The following is a 14,315-nucleotide window of genomic DNA, read 5'->3' as shown; positions in this document are numbered from 1 at the left end:
GAGGAGGGGTGGGCTCCTCCCCCTGCAGGCCGGGGCTCAGGAGAGAAGAGTTTCCAACACAGGGATGAGGTCGAGGACAGCAGCCCTGGGACCTGGGGCCGGGCCGAGCCTGCCCCGCAGGGACTGTGAAAGGAGGAGGGCGGGCAGCCCCCAAGGGCCCTCGGGGGTCTGCTCTGTGGATATGGCAGGGGCGGCGGGGAGGGTTACTTAGGGACAATGCAAGTGGCTGGGGTAGGTTGTGGTCTGGTTAATGTTGGTGACCATAGGTTTGTTCTCACTTCTTTAAAAACTTTGAAACATGGTAGAAATTTCATACAATGCAAGCAGATAGAAAACACAAATTGAATGTCTGTGTTTGTACTCGTCAGAGGTCCGCCTGCAGGATACACACAAGCATAGGCTCAGAGTGACATACGCTAACGGGTAGTTTTTCAGTTTGCTGGGCTTCTCTCTCCCACTTGGCCTGGTTTGCTAGGGCTGCCATAACAAAGTACCATAACCGCGGCGCCTTAAACACGGGACATTTACTCTCACCGTCTGGGGGCCAGAAGCCCAAGATCGAGGTGTCGGCAGGTTGGAGCCTCCCGAGGCTGTGACGGACGGTCTGCTCCCTGCCCTCCCAGGTGCTGGTGATTTTCTTTGGGGCCTTTGGCTTTGGAAGCGTCACCCCCGTCTCTGCCTCCACCTTCACACAGGGCTCTCTCCCTCTGTGTGTGTGTCCACATCTCCTCCTTTTTTATATGTATGTATATATTTTAAAAACATTTATTTTTGGCTGTGTCGAGTCTTAGTTGCGGTATTCGGGATCTTTGTTGCGGTGCGTGGGCTTCTCTCTAGTTGTGGCCTGCATGCTTAGTAGTTGTGGCGCGCAGGCTTAGATGTCCCATAGCATGTGGGATCTTAGTTCCCCGACCAGGGATCGAACCCACGTCCCCTCCTTTGGAAGGCAGATTCTTAACCACTGGACCACCAGGGAAGTCCCTCCCCTTTTTATAAGGAAGGACACAGCCATGTTGGGTTAGGGCCCATCGTAATGACCTCATCTTAACTTGATTACTTCTGTAAAGACCCCCTCTCCAAATATGGTCACATTCTGAGGGGTGGGGGCTTGGGGAGGAGGACTTCATATGAATTTGGAGGGGACACAGTTCAGCCCGTAACACTAGTAAATCTCAGGCTAGTGAGACCCACCTCCTCCGTCCGCTCCTGTGGACGCACCAGGACTCTGCCACACCCTGGGGGACTGCACACCCGTTTGTCCCTCGTGTACTTATGGGGACGACTCGATGGCAGGTGCTGTTTACCAGGGACGCCCCCAGAGTGTGTTTCCCCACACACTTGCCAAGAATACGGTTGCCACATTTCTGTCCGTTGTAACCACAAACCGTATGTATGTTGTTCTGATTTGTTCTTGAAATACGTGTACAACGGAACACACTGTCATGTGTTCTGTTGGTGTTTTATTTCCTTTTTTCTGCACCGCGTGTTCATTTGTCCATGCCACCATTTTTCTAACGGACGTGTAAGGCTGCCCTTACACACAGGGCGTCTGGCGAACAGGCGCAGGTGTGGAGGGGCCTCGGCCCTTCTCCAGGGTGACAGGGAAGCAGGAAGGGAGCCGGGTGACCCCCCAGTGGTTGAGGAGCAGCCCCATGGTGGTGGCAGGTGGTCCGGAGGCCCAGGCCCCAACTCCACAGTATGTCGAGGTCAGCCCCAGGCTCAGGGGGCCTCTGCCAGGAGCGCCGAGCACTGTTGCTTCCGGAGCGGGTCTGTCGGGCTGGGGGCCTGGACGGGGGAACGAGGCCCTGGGCTTGGAGTGGAAGGCGCCGTGCATATCCCACTGGCTGCCACCAGGTGGCGCTGCCCCACGAGGGCTCCTCCCTAAGCCCCCCTCCCCCCAGGCGCTGTGCCCCAGTGTGGGGAGTCCGGTGAGTGGCCCTTATCGGGGCGGGCCGGCAGGCGCACACCTGTGAGGCTGCCAACTCCCCCAGCCTCCTCTGGCCTCCTTCCAGTCCAGAGTGGGGAGGTGGAGCGGGGGTGGGGGTGGGGGAGGTCCCCATGGCTCAGAAGATTGTGGCTTCTAACCCCAAGCGTTCTTTCTTTTAAAGGTTAAGAGCAGGGAGAAACCCGCCCTGAGCCCACAACGGAGGGGCAGGGGTGTGGGGTCGGCCGGGTAAAGACACCTGAGCCCGGCCTGTCCCCCTTTGGCACGTTTGGAATGTGGGCCCTGCCCTGGGTGGGTGGGGGGGCTGTATCTAACGGAGATCAGTAGGTGGGAGGGGGGCGTCCCTCCCAAGGATTTATCACTCCTGTAGTGCCCTGGTCGGCAGATGCGGAAACAGGTTGTGGCCGGGCTGTTCATCTCCCTCCCGCTCCTCGGCTTTCTGGGCTGGGAACCCTCCCAGGCGGCGGGGGTGTCCACTGCAGGGAGGGCTGTTGGGCTCACGGTGGGGGTGGCCCTGCTCCAGAGCTGACCCCTCCCAGGTCGGCACCCCGACTGCCAGTGCACTGGCCTCCTCCACCACTCCGCCCCCCAAGCCGTGGCGCCCCCTGTCCAGCTCCGAGCACTCAGTTCTTCACGGTCACACCCTCACGCCGTCACTGAGCCCCGGCTGCCTGTGCGCCACCTAGGTGACTCCACAGGGCGGGCTCCCGGGCCGGGGAGGGCGGGGCGCTCGGGGAACCTTAAAGGGAGCTCCGCAGGTCCTCGCCCAGGCCCTGCCGCCGCTCGAAGCTCCCCACCATGGCCGAGACCCCCAAGCTCCGGCCGTTTGTCAAGGTGCCGGGCTGGCCGGGCTGCAGGGAGGGCTGAAGGGTGGGTCTCTGCGGCAGGGTCCACACCCCTTGCCCTGCGCTAGGCTCCGGCTGTCCTTTGGAGGCTGCGTAGGTGGGGGCGGCGAGGGGGGTAGCGCCGGTGAACCATTCCCAAAGGGCTTGGGGTGGCCTCACCCTGACTCCCAGCCTTGACTCCCGGGCACAGCCCAGCCCTCCTGAAGGAAAAGCCCCTGGGGGGCGGGCATGTAGCAGGCAGGGAGCAGTGGCCGAGGCCCGGTGGAGGCTGGGGTCAATGCAGCAGAAGAGGGGCTGTGCTAGGCAGCCCTCCGTGCCTAGATCTGCCGACTCCAGTGAGGGGCTGCCAGGGCCTGGCCTCCTCCCACCCTTGAAGCCCAGGGCAGCGAGGTACCCGGTGCAGCAAGATGAATCACTCCGGAAACAGCTCACTTGTCCCACCCCACCCTTGCAACCAGCCTGCAGGCCCTGGTGCCCAGGGGCCTGGCCTCAGCCCAGGCTCTGAAGATAAGGGCCGAGGGACCAAGCTCCAGAGCCAGGCTCCCGCCTCTGCACCCCTCACCCCGGTGCCCTGGCCCAGCCTCCAAGCTCTCAGCAGCGCTGCAGCCCTCCCCGCCTCCCAGGGACCGAGTGAAGGGCCCTCGCGGCCGCTTGTCCAGGCCATGCCCAACTGAGTTGGAGCCCTAGCCTTGCTCCAACCTCTTGGCAGTGGGAGGCCGCGGGGCTCCTGGGTGTGCTCCCTGCTCCGACGCCCCTCTACACCTCCCATCCAGGCGAGCGAGGACGGCAAGAGCATGGGTCACCGCCCTTCTTGTCAGAGGCCCCACGATCCTGCTTCTCAAGGGCGTGTCCTTCACACTCGCCACCGTGGACCCCGCAGGTGAGCCCCTGCCCCGGGAACCCCTTGCTGGCTCTGGCTCTCCTTGGGCCAGCCGCTTGCACCCCTGCCTTGTGCCCACAGGTCCCCAGATGTGCTGAAAGACTTTGCCCCGGGTTTGCAGCTGCCCGTCCTGCTGTATGACGGCGACGCCAAAACGAACACGCTGCAGATTGAGGAGTTTCTGGAGGAGACGCTGGGCCCCCCAGAGTGAGGGCCCGGTGCGGTGGGAGGGGCAAGATGGGGCCCTCAGGCAGGACACCCCCAGGACAGAGCCCGGGGCCCCGCAGGGGGGCAAGGGTCTGACCCAAAACCCCTCCACCCTCAGATTCCCCAGCCTAGCGCCCAGATACAGGGAGTCCACCGCGGCGGGCAATGACGTCTTTCACAAATTCTCCGCCTTCATCAAGAACCCGGTGCCCGCGCTGGACAATGGCGAGGAGGGTCCGGAGACACGGCGAGGCTGGGGGGAGTGGCGCTCCCCGCCCCCAGCCCTGTACCAGCATCTGCTGTGCGCCCTTGCCAAGCTGGACAGCTACCTGCGCGCACCCCTGGAGCACGAGCTGGCGCGGGAGCCGCAGCTGCGCGAGTCACGCCACCGCTTTGTGGACGGCGACCAGCTCACGCTGGCCGATTGCGGGCTGCTGCCCAAGCTGCACATCGTGAACGGGAGCGCCGGGCCGGGCGGGGCAAGGCGGGGCGGGGCTGACCCTCGAGGAGACCCCGACCGCGCCCCTCGCCCGCAGACAGTGTGCGCGCACTTCCGCCAGGCGCCCATCCCCTCTGAGCCGCGTGGCGTCCGCCGCTACCCGGACAACGCCCTGCAGGAGAAGGAGTTCAACTACACGTGTCCACACAGCGCCAAGATCCTGGCGGCCTACCGGCCCGCCGTGCGCCCCCGCTAGCGCGCCCGCCTTCCCCGCCACCCGCCCGCTCCTCTGCAGCCCCAGAAAGGTATCTCTGCCTCAGTGAGCGGGTACGGACATACGAGGACCAGAAGCCCCGCAATTTCTGCCACCCCCAAACTCCTACCGTGAGACGTTCAGCTCCAGATGACAGCCAGGAAGGACCGGCAGAGAACCCAGTGGGCGGCGCGCGGTCCATACCCCCACTCCTCTGGGATGGCGGGACTAGATTGGACTCCCAAACCAGTCAGGCCAGGGTGGGGCGGTAGGATGGCTGGGGAGGGTGGGGAACAGAGCCCCGTCTGGGCAACTCGGGTCTCCAGGCCGGAGGGCGGGCCCACATTCCTCAGCTCTGCCCCAGGTGGCAGGCAGCCCACCCCCATCTCCCTGGTCATCACGTGGGGTTTGCATCAGGGAGGCGTGTGCCCGGAGGGACAAGAGCAGAGTTCTAGCCTCTCAGAGCCCCAGCCCCACCTCACACAGCCTTCTTGGCTCCTGGGCTGGCCAGGCAGGGACAGCTGGGCAGGTGGGGAGAGCCGGGCAGCTCCACCATGGAGCGCAGAGCCTGATGCGGCCCCACGCCCAGACCGCAGGCCTGGCAATCCCCGAACCCTCTCCTGGAGCCAGCCCCCAGGAACCAGAGCCTGGCCCTGACCTCTGTGACCTCCGCCAGATGAAGATGTTTATTTGATGGGGAAGGGGCTGGAGGAGCAGGCCTGTTCCTGCCTGGCAGCGAGATGGGCAGGTGCCAGTGGGAGGGTCCCAGGGGCTGCCCCTCCCCCGGCAAGCAGCCTCCCAACGGTCACACTTTTTGCTGCACCTTCAGGGGTCGTCGAAGTCTACACCACCAGCTGGTTTCTTGCTGGGAAAGAAGAGGGAATGACACCATGGGGGTGTGGATGGGCGGGCACGGTCCAGGGATGGACCCTGGGCACAAGAGGGAGGGGAAGTGGGTGGGCACCTCTTGAAGCCAGGGTTGATGAGAGACTCTCCCGGACACCGCCTCTTGACCCCAGGTCCAGGGCCACCTCTTTGAAGATCCAGGTCTGGGGAAAAGAGGATGAGGGAGGGGGGCTCCTGAATCTAGCAGGATGCCAGGGCCACAACCCCTTCTCCACACAGACAGATCCTCTCTCTGGAGCCTGAGGCTTGTTCTGGGGAAACTGAGTCACCCAACCCAAGTCACAGGTGACAGGCCTTACCTGGTAAGAAGAGTGGAGGGCCCACCTGCCGGGAGCTCTTCCTGGGGCTGGTGGCCGTCTCCTCTGCAGCAGCTGGGGAGAAAGCAGGAATGGAGGCCCCAGCAGGGGGACCCCAGTGAGAGTGTGAGATGCCTACCCCCCACCCTACCTGCCAGCCGCCGCTCCAAGCTGCACACGCGCTCTGCCAGGCCCAGTGTCAGTGCCTGCAACCTGGAGGCTGCCTCTGGGCCCGGCACCTTGGAGAGGTCAAATTCCAGCGCAGAGGGCCCCCCTGAAAGGGTCAGGGATGCTCTGTCCTCCTGCAGGGTGAGAGTCACAGCTTGCTGCTGGCAGGCTGCCCTGGGAAAGGAGGCGGGCTGAGCGCTGTGACCAGACCCACTCGCCGCTCGCTCCCCATCCCACCTGCCCGCCCCCACCCCCCCCCGCTCAGGGGCTCACCTGAAGCGGGGGATGATGTCTTCAGCCGCACTCAGGCCAAAACGGGCTTTCTACAGGGCACAGGGACTGGTCACCAGGTGCCTGACACCCTAGGACTACTGGGGACACCCCAAACCTGCCCGACCCAGAGCCGCCCGGGACCAATCTTAGGACTACAGCTACAGAGCCGTGGGAAGGGTGTCTTGACCCTTCCGGGGAATCCCAGGCCGCCCCCTTCGATCCCACACGTGGTCCGCGCTGCGGGCGTGGGGTGCTGGAGGCTGCCGGCCGCCCAGGAGCCCTGTTACCCACGAGGGCCGCCAGGCTGTCCGGCGTGAAGCAGGTGCTCCAAAGCTCCGCGGCGTCCGTCACACTGCAGGGGAGGGGCTGTCAGGCAGGACCGCCCGCAGAGCTGCCCGCAGCTCTGCGGACCCCGCTACTCACTAGAGGTTGAAGCCGCCGCGTTCCCACGTCCCACTGCCCTCCCCCTCGCAGTAACACACGAAGCGCGGGGGTCCGGGGCCGGGCGGCAGCGTGCAGAGCGGCGGCGACAGCGGCGGCGGAACCATGGCACCTCGGCAGGCGGAGGGACCGGGCGGATCCAGGGCCGCGGATCCAGGGCCGCCTCGGGACCTAGGGCGCCGGCGCGGGCGGAAGGCTTCCGGAGCGGTGACGGGGCCCGTGCCGGTGGGCGGGCTGGGGGTGGGGGGGCAGTGCCGAGCGGTGCCCAAGGGGCCTGCGCGGGGCGGGGCTAGCTGGGCGGGCCTTAGTCATGGGACGGTGCTTGCACCGGTGGGGGCGGAGCTTCGTGCGCAGGGCGGGGCTCCCGGGCTGGGCTGGCGTGTCCTGAGCGCTGTTGTACTGGACAAGGGCTGTGCAGCGCGGTCCGGGACTCAGGACCCCGCGCACACTTGGGGGTCTCTTTGAGCCTTACCCCCTGCTCTGTCCCCGCTGAGTCCGGGGTTCCCCCCGTTCGCGCAAACCCTGACTGGGCGCAGGCCGCGCCGGCCACTGCTCTGGCCTCAGACTGCTTTGACCCCCTCGCTGATCGCTGCGGCCTCCCCCTCGCCCCCTGCTTCCTATTGTCAACTGAAACAAGTCAAAATACGGAAGTGAATAAAGTACGGTAACCGGTGCAACAGGCTTCCGCCACTCGTTCATGCATTCCACAATGTTTACCCAGCACCTGTTCTTTGCCTCGTGTTGTCCCGGGCCTTGGGCACACCTTGATCAAGAGACAAGGTCTCTGATCTCCTGGAGCTTGTGAAAGCTCATGGGATGGACAAATAAACAAACGAAACATGCAATCCTCAGGTCGTGCCAAGTGCATGTGACCTGGAAGAAGAGAGAGGTGGAGCGTGCCAGGAAAGAGGGTACCAGGCAGAGGGGGCAGCCTCTGCGGAAGCCCCATAGTGGACACAGAGCAGCTGTGCTCAGGGCTTTGCTAGAGGCCAGGGTGCCCGCAGCGAGGCGTACGAGGGCGGCAGGTGGGTTTGTAGGCTGTGCTAATGCACTTCAAGTATGGCTGCAGCCAGGCCTGCCTCGTCGCCTACTTCCTCCTATTCGACAACCCTCACGCGACAAGCCCCTTCCCATGAGGCTCCTGCCTCAGGACCTCTGCATTCGCTGTTGCCTCTGCCCGGCACCCCCTTTCCCCAGGGTTACTCACTCCCTTCAGGTCTTTACTCAAAAGTCACCTTCTCGGTGAGGCCTTCCCTATTGTTTTATATCCAGTTTCAGCACCCGGCCCAACATCTCATGTCCTCTCTCCTCTTTCATCTATTTGTTTTCCAGCTTGTCACCACACAGAGCACATTCTGATTAACGTGTTGTGACAGCAGCCTCCAAGATGGCCCCCAACCACGTGCCTCCTGCGTTTGCACCTTTGTGTAGCCCTCCCCTGGGTGTGGGCTGGATTGAGTAACTGGCTTCTAGCCAATAGAATGTGGCAGAGGTGATGGGCTGTCGCTTCCTTCTTTCTCTGGAATTGCTCACCATGACATGAGGAGTCCTGTGGCAAAGGACCAAGGCCTGGCCAACAACCAGTGAGGGAGCTGAGACACAGACCCCTTCCCAGCTGAGCCTCCTGATGAGGACACAGCCCCAGCCAGTGGCTCGACTGCAGCCTCACGAGGGATTTTGCGCCGGAGGGTCCAGAGCACCCAGGACCGGATTCTTGACCCTCAGAAACTGGGAGACGATACACGCTGTTGTTTAAAGCCACTGAGTTTTGGGGTAATCTGGTCTTCAGCAGTAGGTGACTAATATAGCTATTTATCCTGTTTATTGCCAATTTTCCCCATGAGGTCCACAAGGGCAGAACATTCTGTCTGTTTTATTTGCCACTGTATCCTCAGTGTCTAAACAGTGGCTGGCACATAGAGATATTAAATAAATATGTAAGTGAGTGAATGCAGAGTGGGGAGCCTTTGGAGGGTTTAAGCAGGGCTGGGGTGGGGAGTGGCACTTCTGATTTATGTGTATAAAGCCCATGAGGTGAGGGGATGAAGGGCTGTGGGAGTGGAGGTGAGGGGGGCAGGGAGACTAGTAGAGGGCTGCTGAGTTCCTCAGGACGGAGCTGATGAAGGCTGGGCCAGGGGCTCAGAGTGGAGTTGGAGAGAGGTGCAGGGGAGGAGGGGAGGGATCATTTAGGAAGAGTAGAAATGCCCTTCCCAGGACTTCCCCAGTGTTCCAGTGGTAAAGAATCCGCCTTCCAATGCAGGGCACGCGGGTTCGATCCCTGGTTGGGGAACTAAGATCCCACATGCTGAGGGTCAGCTAAGCCCATGCGCCACAACTAGAGAGAGAAAACCCGCACGCCATAGCTAGAGAGAAGCCCACGCGCTGCAAAGAAAGATCCACGTGCTGAGACTAAGACCTGACGCAGCCAAAAAAAAAAAAAAGAAAGAAGTGCCCTTTCCGAGATGATTGGCCTAAGGCAGGACTGGAGAGAACATGGGCGCCTCTCCTTTGTCTTATGTGTTCTCGATGTGGCTGTATGTCTGATGGAGATGAATGAAAGCTGCTGTGTGCACAAGACCCTAGTCTAGAGGATCAGGCCCAGAGATGTGAGTGTGGAGTCACCAGCCCCCGGGACAGCCTTAAACATTAGTCCCTCCAGGCACAGTGCTCAGGCTCTAGGAAGTTGTCTCTAGGTAGAATGTGGTAGGCTGAATAATGACCTCTAAAGGTATCAGGTCCTTAATCCCTGGACTTGTGTTTTCTTGTATGTGTTGACCTAAAACGATAAAACAGCCAGTTATTTTGCCAGCGCGTGGGTTTATTTGGGAACAGCAAAGAATCACAGTTCAGTGCGAGCGATCTAGGGGAACCACAGGCAAATCTGAAGAACAAAAGACAGGAAACTCTTTTATAGAGGAGAAGGGGGAATGGGGTGGGGTGTTCTAAACAGAAGAGTCCATTGGAGGAAACTGGGAGTTGGAAGTGTGGTGGCTTTTCATTGGCTGAACTGTGCTGGTCTCTCACTGCCTGGGCTGTTGCTGGGTGGGAAGAAAAATCTTCCTTCCTCCCGCTGGGTAGTAACTAGTAACCTTCCTGTTGGTCTGCAATTGAGGCTGCACAGTAGGGGGTGAGGTCTCCCCCTTGTGGCCTCCTGACTATTTTAAATAAGGTTTCTGTTTATTCATCTTTACATGCTTTCTCTAAAAGCATTGCTGATCAACGGTCAGGTGTTTTACAGATTCAGCAACTTTCGTCCCTTGATGCCAGGGAGGACCTTTCCTGGGTGTCCTGTCCCATGTGGAAGGGAGAGTGCACATATGGGAAGCCTACTGAGGTCACATTCACCTGACAAGGAGGGGTAGGAGGGAGATCTCTCAGGAATTTCCCATCTAAAGTTTGTGTCTTAGAACAGCGAAAACAGCAAGAGCACACTCAACACAGAAAGGATTAAACAAGCACTTCGGGAAGACACAGCTGATGAAAGAAATGTTCACATATTAAGGTATGGGGAAGTTATTCTGGATTAGACATACTTTGGCTTGAACTTTATGCTAATTAGAACAGCCTGTCTTATGGCCCGTCAAACGTAAACTGTGTATCTGCTTTAACCATTAAAAAATAAGGAGGAGGAGGAGAAAAATGCATTACCTGATTGTTTAGAATGTCCACTTTGAATACAGGCATAAATGCTGCGTGCTGCCCCCTCCCCAGCAACACCAATGCCAGTATTCCTTCGAAGATGAGATTCCCTTCCCAGACGCCAAGGTCATGCTGACTTGCTGTGTACCTGCTAATCTGTTTTGAAGACTTGAAGAAATGTACCCTTGTCACGTTTGATGTTTGTTGTTCTGACAAGGTATTAAACTGTGGTTCAGGCATCCGAATTGGAGCCGGGTGGCCATTGAGGATGTGGTTTCAGACAGTTCCTGCATCACTGGGAACTTGAATTTTCTGAACTCTATCAGACTCAAGGTCATGAGCAACTGTTCTCAAAATAGTGTCTGCTAGTTGCTGCCACCAGCAACCTTATAATCTCAAGATCTCTCCTGGTAACTATGCATTTTGGAGCCCAACCAATTCTTGCTTTATAAGCACCTTCCTTATTGCCAGCTCCAATTTTAATTCTTGACAATTTATGTAACTTTGCAGTTTTTGCTTGTATAGGCCTCCCCCATTGTGTAGCCTGGGGAACACAAGTCAAGTGCCTCTTGAATCTGGGTCTCCTGCTCTGCAGTCCTCAGTTTAGCTCAAACAAAACTTGTCTTTTTCTCTCGTCAATGTAAATAATCAGTAACCAACCTCAGCTGATTGAGAGGGAGGGTTGGAAAGAAAGAAAAGACACAGTTTAAGAAAAAAAAAAAAAAAAAAGAGGGAGGTTTGGGAAGAGCCCCCGTGGTTCCTCGGACCCCGTCTCTGGAGGTCAGGAGGGCGTTGGAAAGGCTGGTCCGAGGGCTGAAGGCACCCGAAGCACCGAGGTTTGGGACAATCTTTTTTCCAGCGACCCGGCTCTCGGCAGTCATAGTGGTGGGGTCAGAAGAAGGCCGATCGGGGGGCCTTTGTTGGCCACCTAAGGACTTTGGCCTTTACTCTCAGCGAGATGGGACCCACTGGAGTAGTTGTGACCAGAGAAGGGTGCCAGCCGACAGATCTTACACACGCAGCCCTGGGCTTCCGGGTGGAGAACTGGCTGAAGTCTGCCCCCGTGTGGCCGGAGCAGGGCATGCAGGACTGGGCTGATCCGCAGCTGCCAGGGGCATGACCCTTCCTGGGTACAGAGGGGCCCTGGGGGGCTGCCCCCCAATGGGCCGTGAAGGGAAAACTGCATCTCCTCACTCCAGATCCTTCCCAGGGGACATGGGAGGGATGAGTTAGTGGGGAAAGAAGGGACTGAGAGCCTGCTGGAGACTCTTCCCCCCACCCCGCCCCGCCTTAAATCCCTGCTCCTGGGCAATTTCCACCACGCCTTCTCTTGTTCCACGTGGAAGCTGAATGACAACCGATAGATCAGTTGATCAATAGATCAACTGGGAATTCCCTGGCGGTCCAGTGCTTAGGACTCGGCACTTGCTCTGCGGGGGGCCCCGGCTTTGATCCCTGGTTGGGGAAGAGAGATCCCACAAGCCACACGGCGCTGCAAAGGGCAGAAGAAAAAGCAAGTAGACTGCAAGTTCATCACCAGTCTCTCTCTGCGGGTGCCTCTGCTGGTTGGCAGGTGGCATCTTGGGTGGGAGGTGCTGGATCTCTGGGCCTTCCCACCTGCTCCCACATAGTGGGACTGGTGTCAGGCTGGGGGGAGGGGGGAGACCCTGCCCTTGTAGTGTCTGCAGAGGGCCAGAGGCCGGCAGGTCGGCCAGGCGGCAGGGGCAGCGGCAGGGCCTCCAGGTGTTGGGTGCAGGTGTGGAGGGGCTGTCTGCGGTCCCTGGGATGCGGGGCTCTTTATCCCAGTGACCTCGCCATCTGGTAGGACAGGGCTGTGTTTCTAAGGAAAACCTGTCTAACCGACTGAAGAGCAGAAATGATAGTATAACAAACCGTCACCCAGATGGAACCACGATCAACATTTTGACATATTTACATCTGGTACGATTTTTTTCTGAACTAGTTACGTGACAGATACTGTGCCATTTTACCCTCAAATTCTTCAGGACCAGTCCTTGAAGGACCGCGCTGTTTCCCTCATAAACACAACGGCAGGACAGAGCTCTGCCTTGAGGGCGGGGGTCAAGGGAGAAGGGGTGCTGGAAGGCTGCCTGGGGTGGGAAGTGGCGCAGACCCGCTTGGGCTGTGGTTTGGGAGGACCCCAGGGCCTGTGGAGCCCAGGCACGCGCTGGGTGTGGGTCGGGCACGGCTCTGTCAGGCAACTGCACGCAGGTCTGCGCCACGGAGCGAGGGCAGCACCCCTGGCCTGGCGCCCGGTGTCAGCGGGGGACCCAGGGAAGCCACTGTGATGCCCCGTGTGACCGATGGAGGATCCTACCACCCGTGGGGCCAAGCCTCGGCCCCTCCCAGGCCTAACACCTGCCTGGGTGGCGAGGGGTCCCACTCCAGTCTCTCTGGGTCCCCAGAACCGGCCATGGAGGGGCCTCCCTGCAGGGTTGGAGCCTGAGCCCCGCACTGTCCCTCTCCGGGCGGGTCCCAGGCCTCAGGGGGACCCAGAGTGCCCCTGCCCCGGTCCACACGGTTCCTCTGCCCCATACCCCTATTCCTGCCCCCACCCAAGAAAAGCACAGCGCTGGCTTTTCGAGACAGTTTATGGTGCTGGGGCCTGGGGGTGGAGGGAGGCCACTGCTCTTTGAGGAAGGCTGGGTACCCTGAGCCCCAGCATCACGGCCCTCTGCTCCAACCCCTGGGCTGGGTCCCTTACTGCAAACCAACCGGGCAGCAGCTGTGGGGAGGGGCGGCATCCTCTCACCTCCTCCTGCCCTCCCTGGGCCCGCCCCGGGGCCCCACTCTGTCCCTCCCCGCCGCTGCCCCAGGACGGAGGACCCCCAGAGTGCAGCCCTCCGGCCAGGAGGGGCCTCCCTGTGCCAGCAGGGCACTGGGTCCGGGCCAGCCCCATGCACTCACCTAGGCGAGGGCGCCAGTACACTGGTCTGTGGAAGACAGCAGGGCCCGAGGAAACACCCAGTGCCCCCTCCCCGGGCCGGAGGCGCCACACCCTCCCCAGAGTAGCCAAGCGTCCTGGCCTGTGACCCCCTCCTGAGGGGCACCGGCCAGGGCACCGCCCACCCTCCCCTGGTCCTCCTGTTTTGGGTCTGGGGCTAGTGGAGTGAGGCTTGGGCCCTGGCTTCCCCCGACCCCGCCCCCCCACCATCAGGGTCTAGGGTCTTTCAGCTCCTGCAGCCCTGAGCCGGCATGGGGACAGCGCTCACCTGACTTGGGCAGCAGGGCGCCCTGGCTGGGGTTCAAGCCCACTTGGGGTGCCAGCTGCTGCATCTTCTGGACATCTTCAGGAAATGGCTCTGGGGCCCGGGCTGAGAGCAGGGAGGGCCGGTGAGCAGAGGGGCAGGGCTGGGAGGTGGAGGGGGAAGTGGGGAGCAGGGGGTGAGGAGGGACCCCAAGGAGACACTGGGAGATGGTGGTTCCACCTGCCACCGAGTCAGAGCTTGCTGCGAAGGGCACGTGGGCACTACAGACCAAACCTTGCATGTGGCCCCCAGAGAAGGCCGTGATGGGCTGAGGGATGCGTCAGGAGTGCTGCCCCTCTAGCTGGGTCACCCACCACCCATCACCCGCTGTAGAGCTGCAGCCAGACGTTCCTAACGTCCCCCTTCTGCCTCTTGGAGTACAACACGGTGAAGTGCTTGTAGTCGGTGAAAGCCACCCGGATGTTGGTCTGGGCCATGGCTGGGGAAGCGAGAGCCTGCTGAGCTGGGCGCCGGCTCAGGACGCCCCGTCCCCTCCGCACGGCCCTGGCTGAGCCAGCCCTGCCGCTGCCCACCCTCTGTCTCCCTCCCGGCACTGCCCGCCTCACCCGCGCTGCTGAGCCGCCCGTCCACGGCATCCTTGGTGAGGGTCGCGTCCGTCTTCTGGCACCCGCCATCGGGCCTGGGAAGGAGGACCCCAGCAGCGTGCGCAGCAGCCCCGCTGGGCCCCCTGAGCGGGGAGGGTCCGGGCCAGCCCCCAGCCCCTGAGGACGCTGCCCGACCATGACACAAACGG

At 60.9% G+C, this 14,315-nt stretch overlaps 2 protein-coding genes across 9 annotated transcripts; one reads left to right on the top strand and one right to left on the bottom strand.

The window, feature by feature from the left end:
- Nucleotides 1-2,654: 2,654 nt before the first annotated feature.
- On the top strand, nucleotides 2,655-5,273 carry CLIC3 (CLIC family member 3). Its single transcript, XM_089914051.1, is given in 5 exon segments — nucleotides 2,655-2,779; nucleotides 3,564-3,613; nucleotides 3,615-3,662; nucleotides 3,743-3,877; nucleotides 3,996-5,273. Coding segments are annotated over 5 exon segments (846 nt in total). The 5' UTR covers nucleotides 2,655-2,743; the 3' UTR covers nucleotides 4,573-5,273.
- Nucleotides 5,231-6,893, bottom strand: PAXX (PAXX non-homologous end joining factor). Of its 8 annotated transcripts, none has more exons than XM_089914047.1 (7): nucleotides 6,636-6,886; nucleotides 6,504-6,564; nucleotides 6,213-6,262; nucleotides 5,923-6,113; nucleotides 5,775-5,846; nucleotides 5,534-5,618; nucleotides 5,231-5,430 (listed from the first exon to the last, which is right to left on the bottom strand). In XM_089914047.1, exons 1-7 carry the CDS (start codon nucleotides 6,758-6,760, stop codon nucleotides 5,412-5,414), a joined length of 603 nt encoding a protein of 200 aa, XP_089770173.1. In that variant the 5' UTR covers nucleotides 6,761-6,886; the 3' UTR covers nucleotides 5,231-5,411. The 8 variants fall into 8 exon arrangements, with proteins under 8 accessions (XP_089770173.1, XP_022433829.1, XP_089770172.1 ...); XM_022578121.3 differs by having other exon boundaries at nucleotides 5,231-5,434; nucleotides 6,636-6,884; XM_089914046.1 differs by having other exon boundaries at nucleotides 5,775-6,113; nucleotides 6,636-6,891.
- Between the last annotated feature and the right edge of the window lie 7,422 nt (nucleotides 6,894-14,315).

This window comes from Delphinapterus leucas, chromosome 6 (assembly GCF_059928025.1).
Source record: "Delphinapterus leucas isolate spDelLeu-1000000601 "Yukka" chromosome 6, BTC_Dleu_Yukka2, whole genome shotgun sequence".
Classification (NCBI taxonomy): Eukaryota; Metazoa; Chordata; class Mammalia; order Artiodactyla; family Monodontidae; genus Delphinapterus; species Delphinapterus leucas.
This window is presented reverse-complemented; position numbering and strand designations above follow the sequence as displayed.

Coding starts and splice junctions, on each gene's coding strand:
- PAXX (XM_089914049.1), bottom strand. CDS start 6,760: ATGGTTCCGCCGCCGCTGTCGCCGCCGCTCTGCACGCTGCCGCCCGGC. Junction 6,565..6,635: donor CGCGGCGGCTTCAACCTCTA/GTGAGTAGCGGG, acceptor CCTCCCCTGCAG/TGTGACGGACGCCGCGGAGC. Junction 6,263..6,503: donor CGGACAGCCTGGCGGCCCTC/GTGGGTAACAGG, acceptor TGTGCCCTGTAG/AAAGCCCGTTTTGGCCTGAG.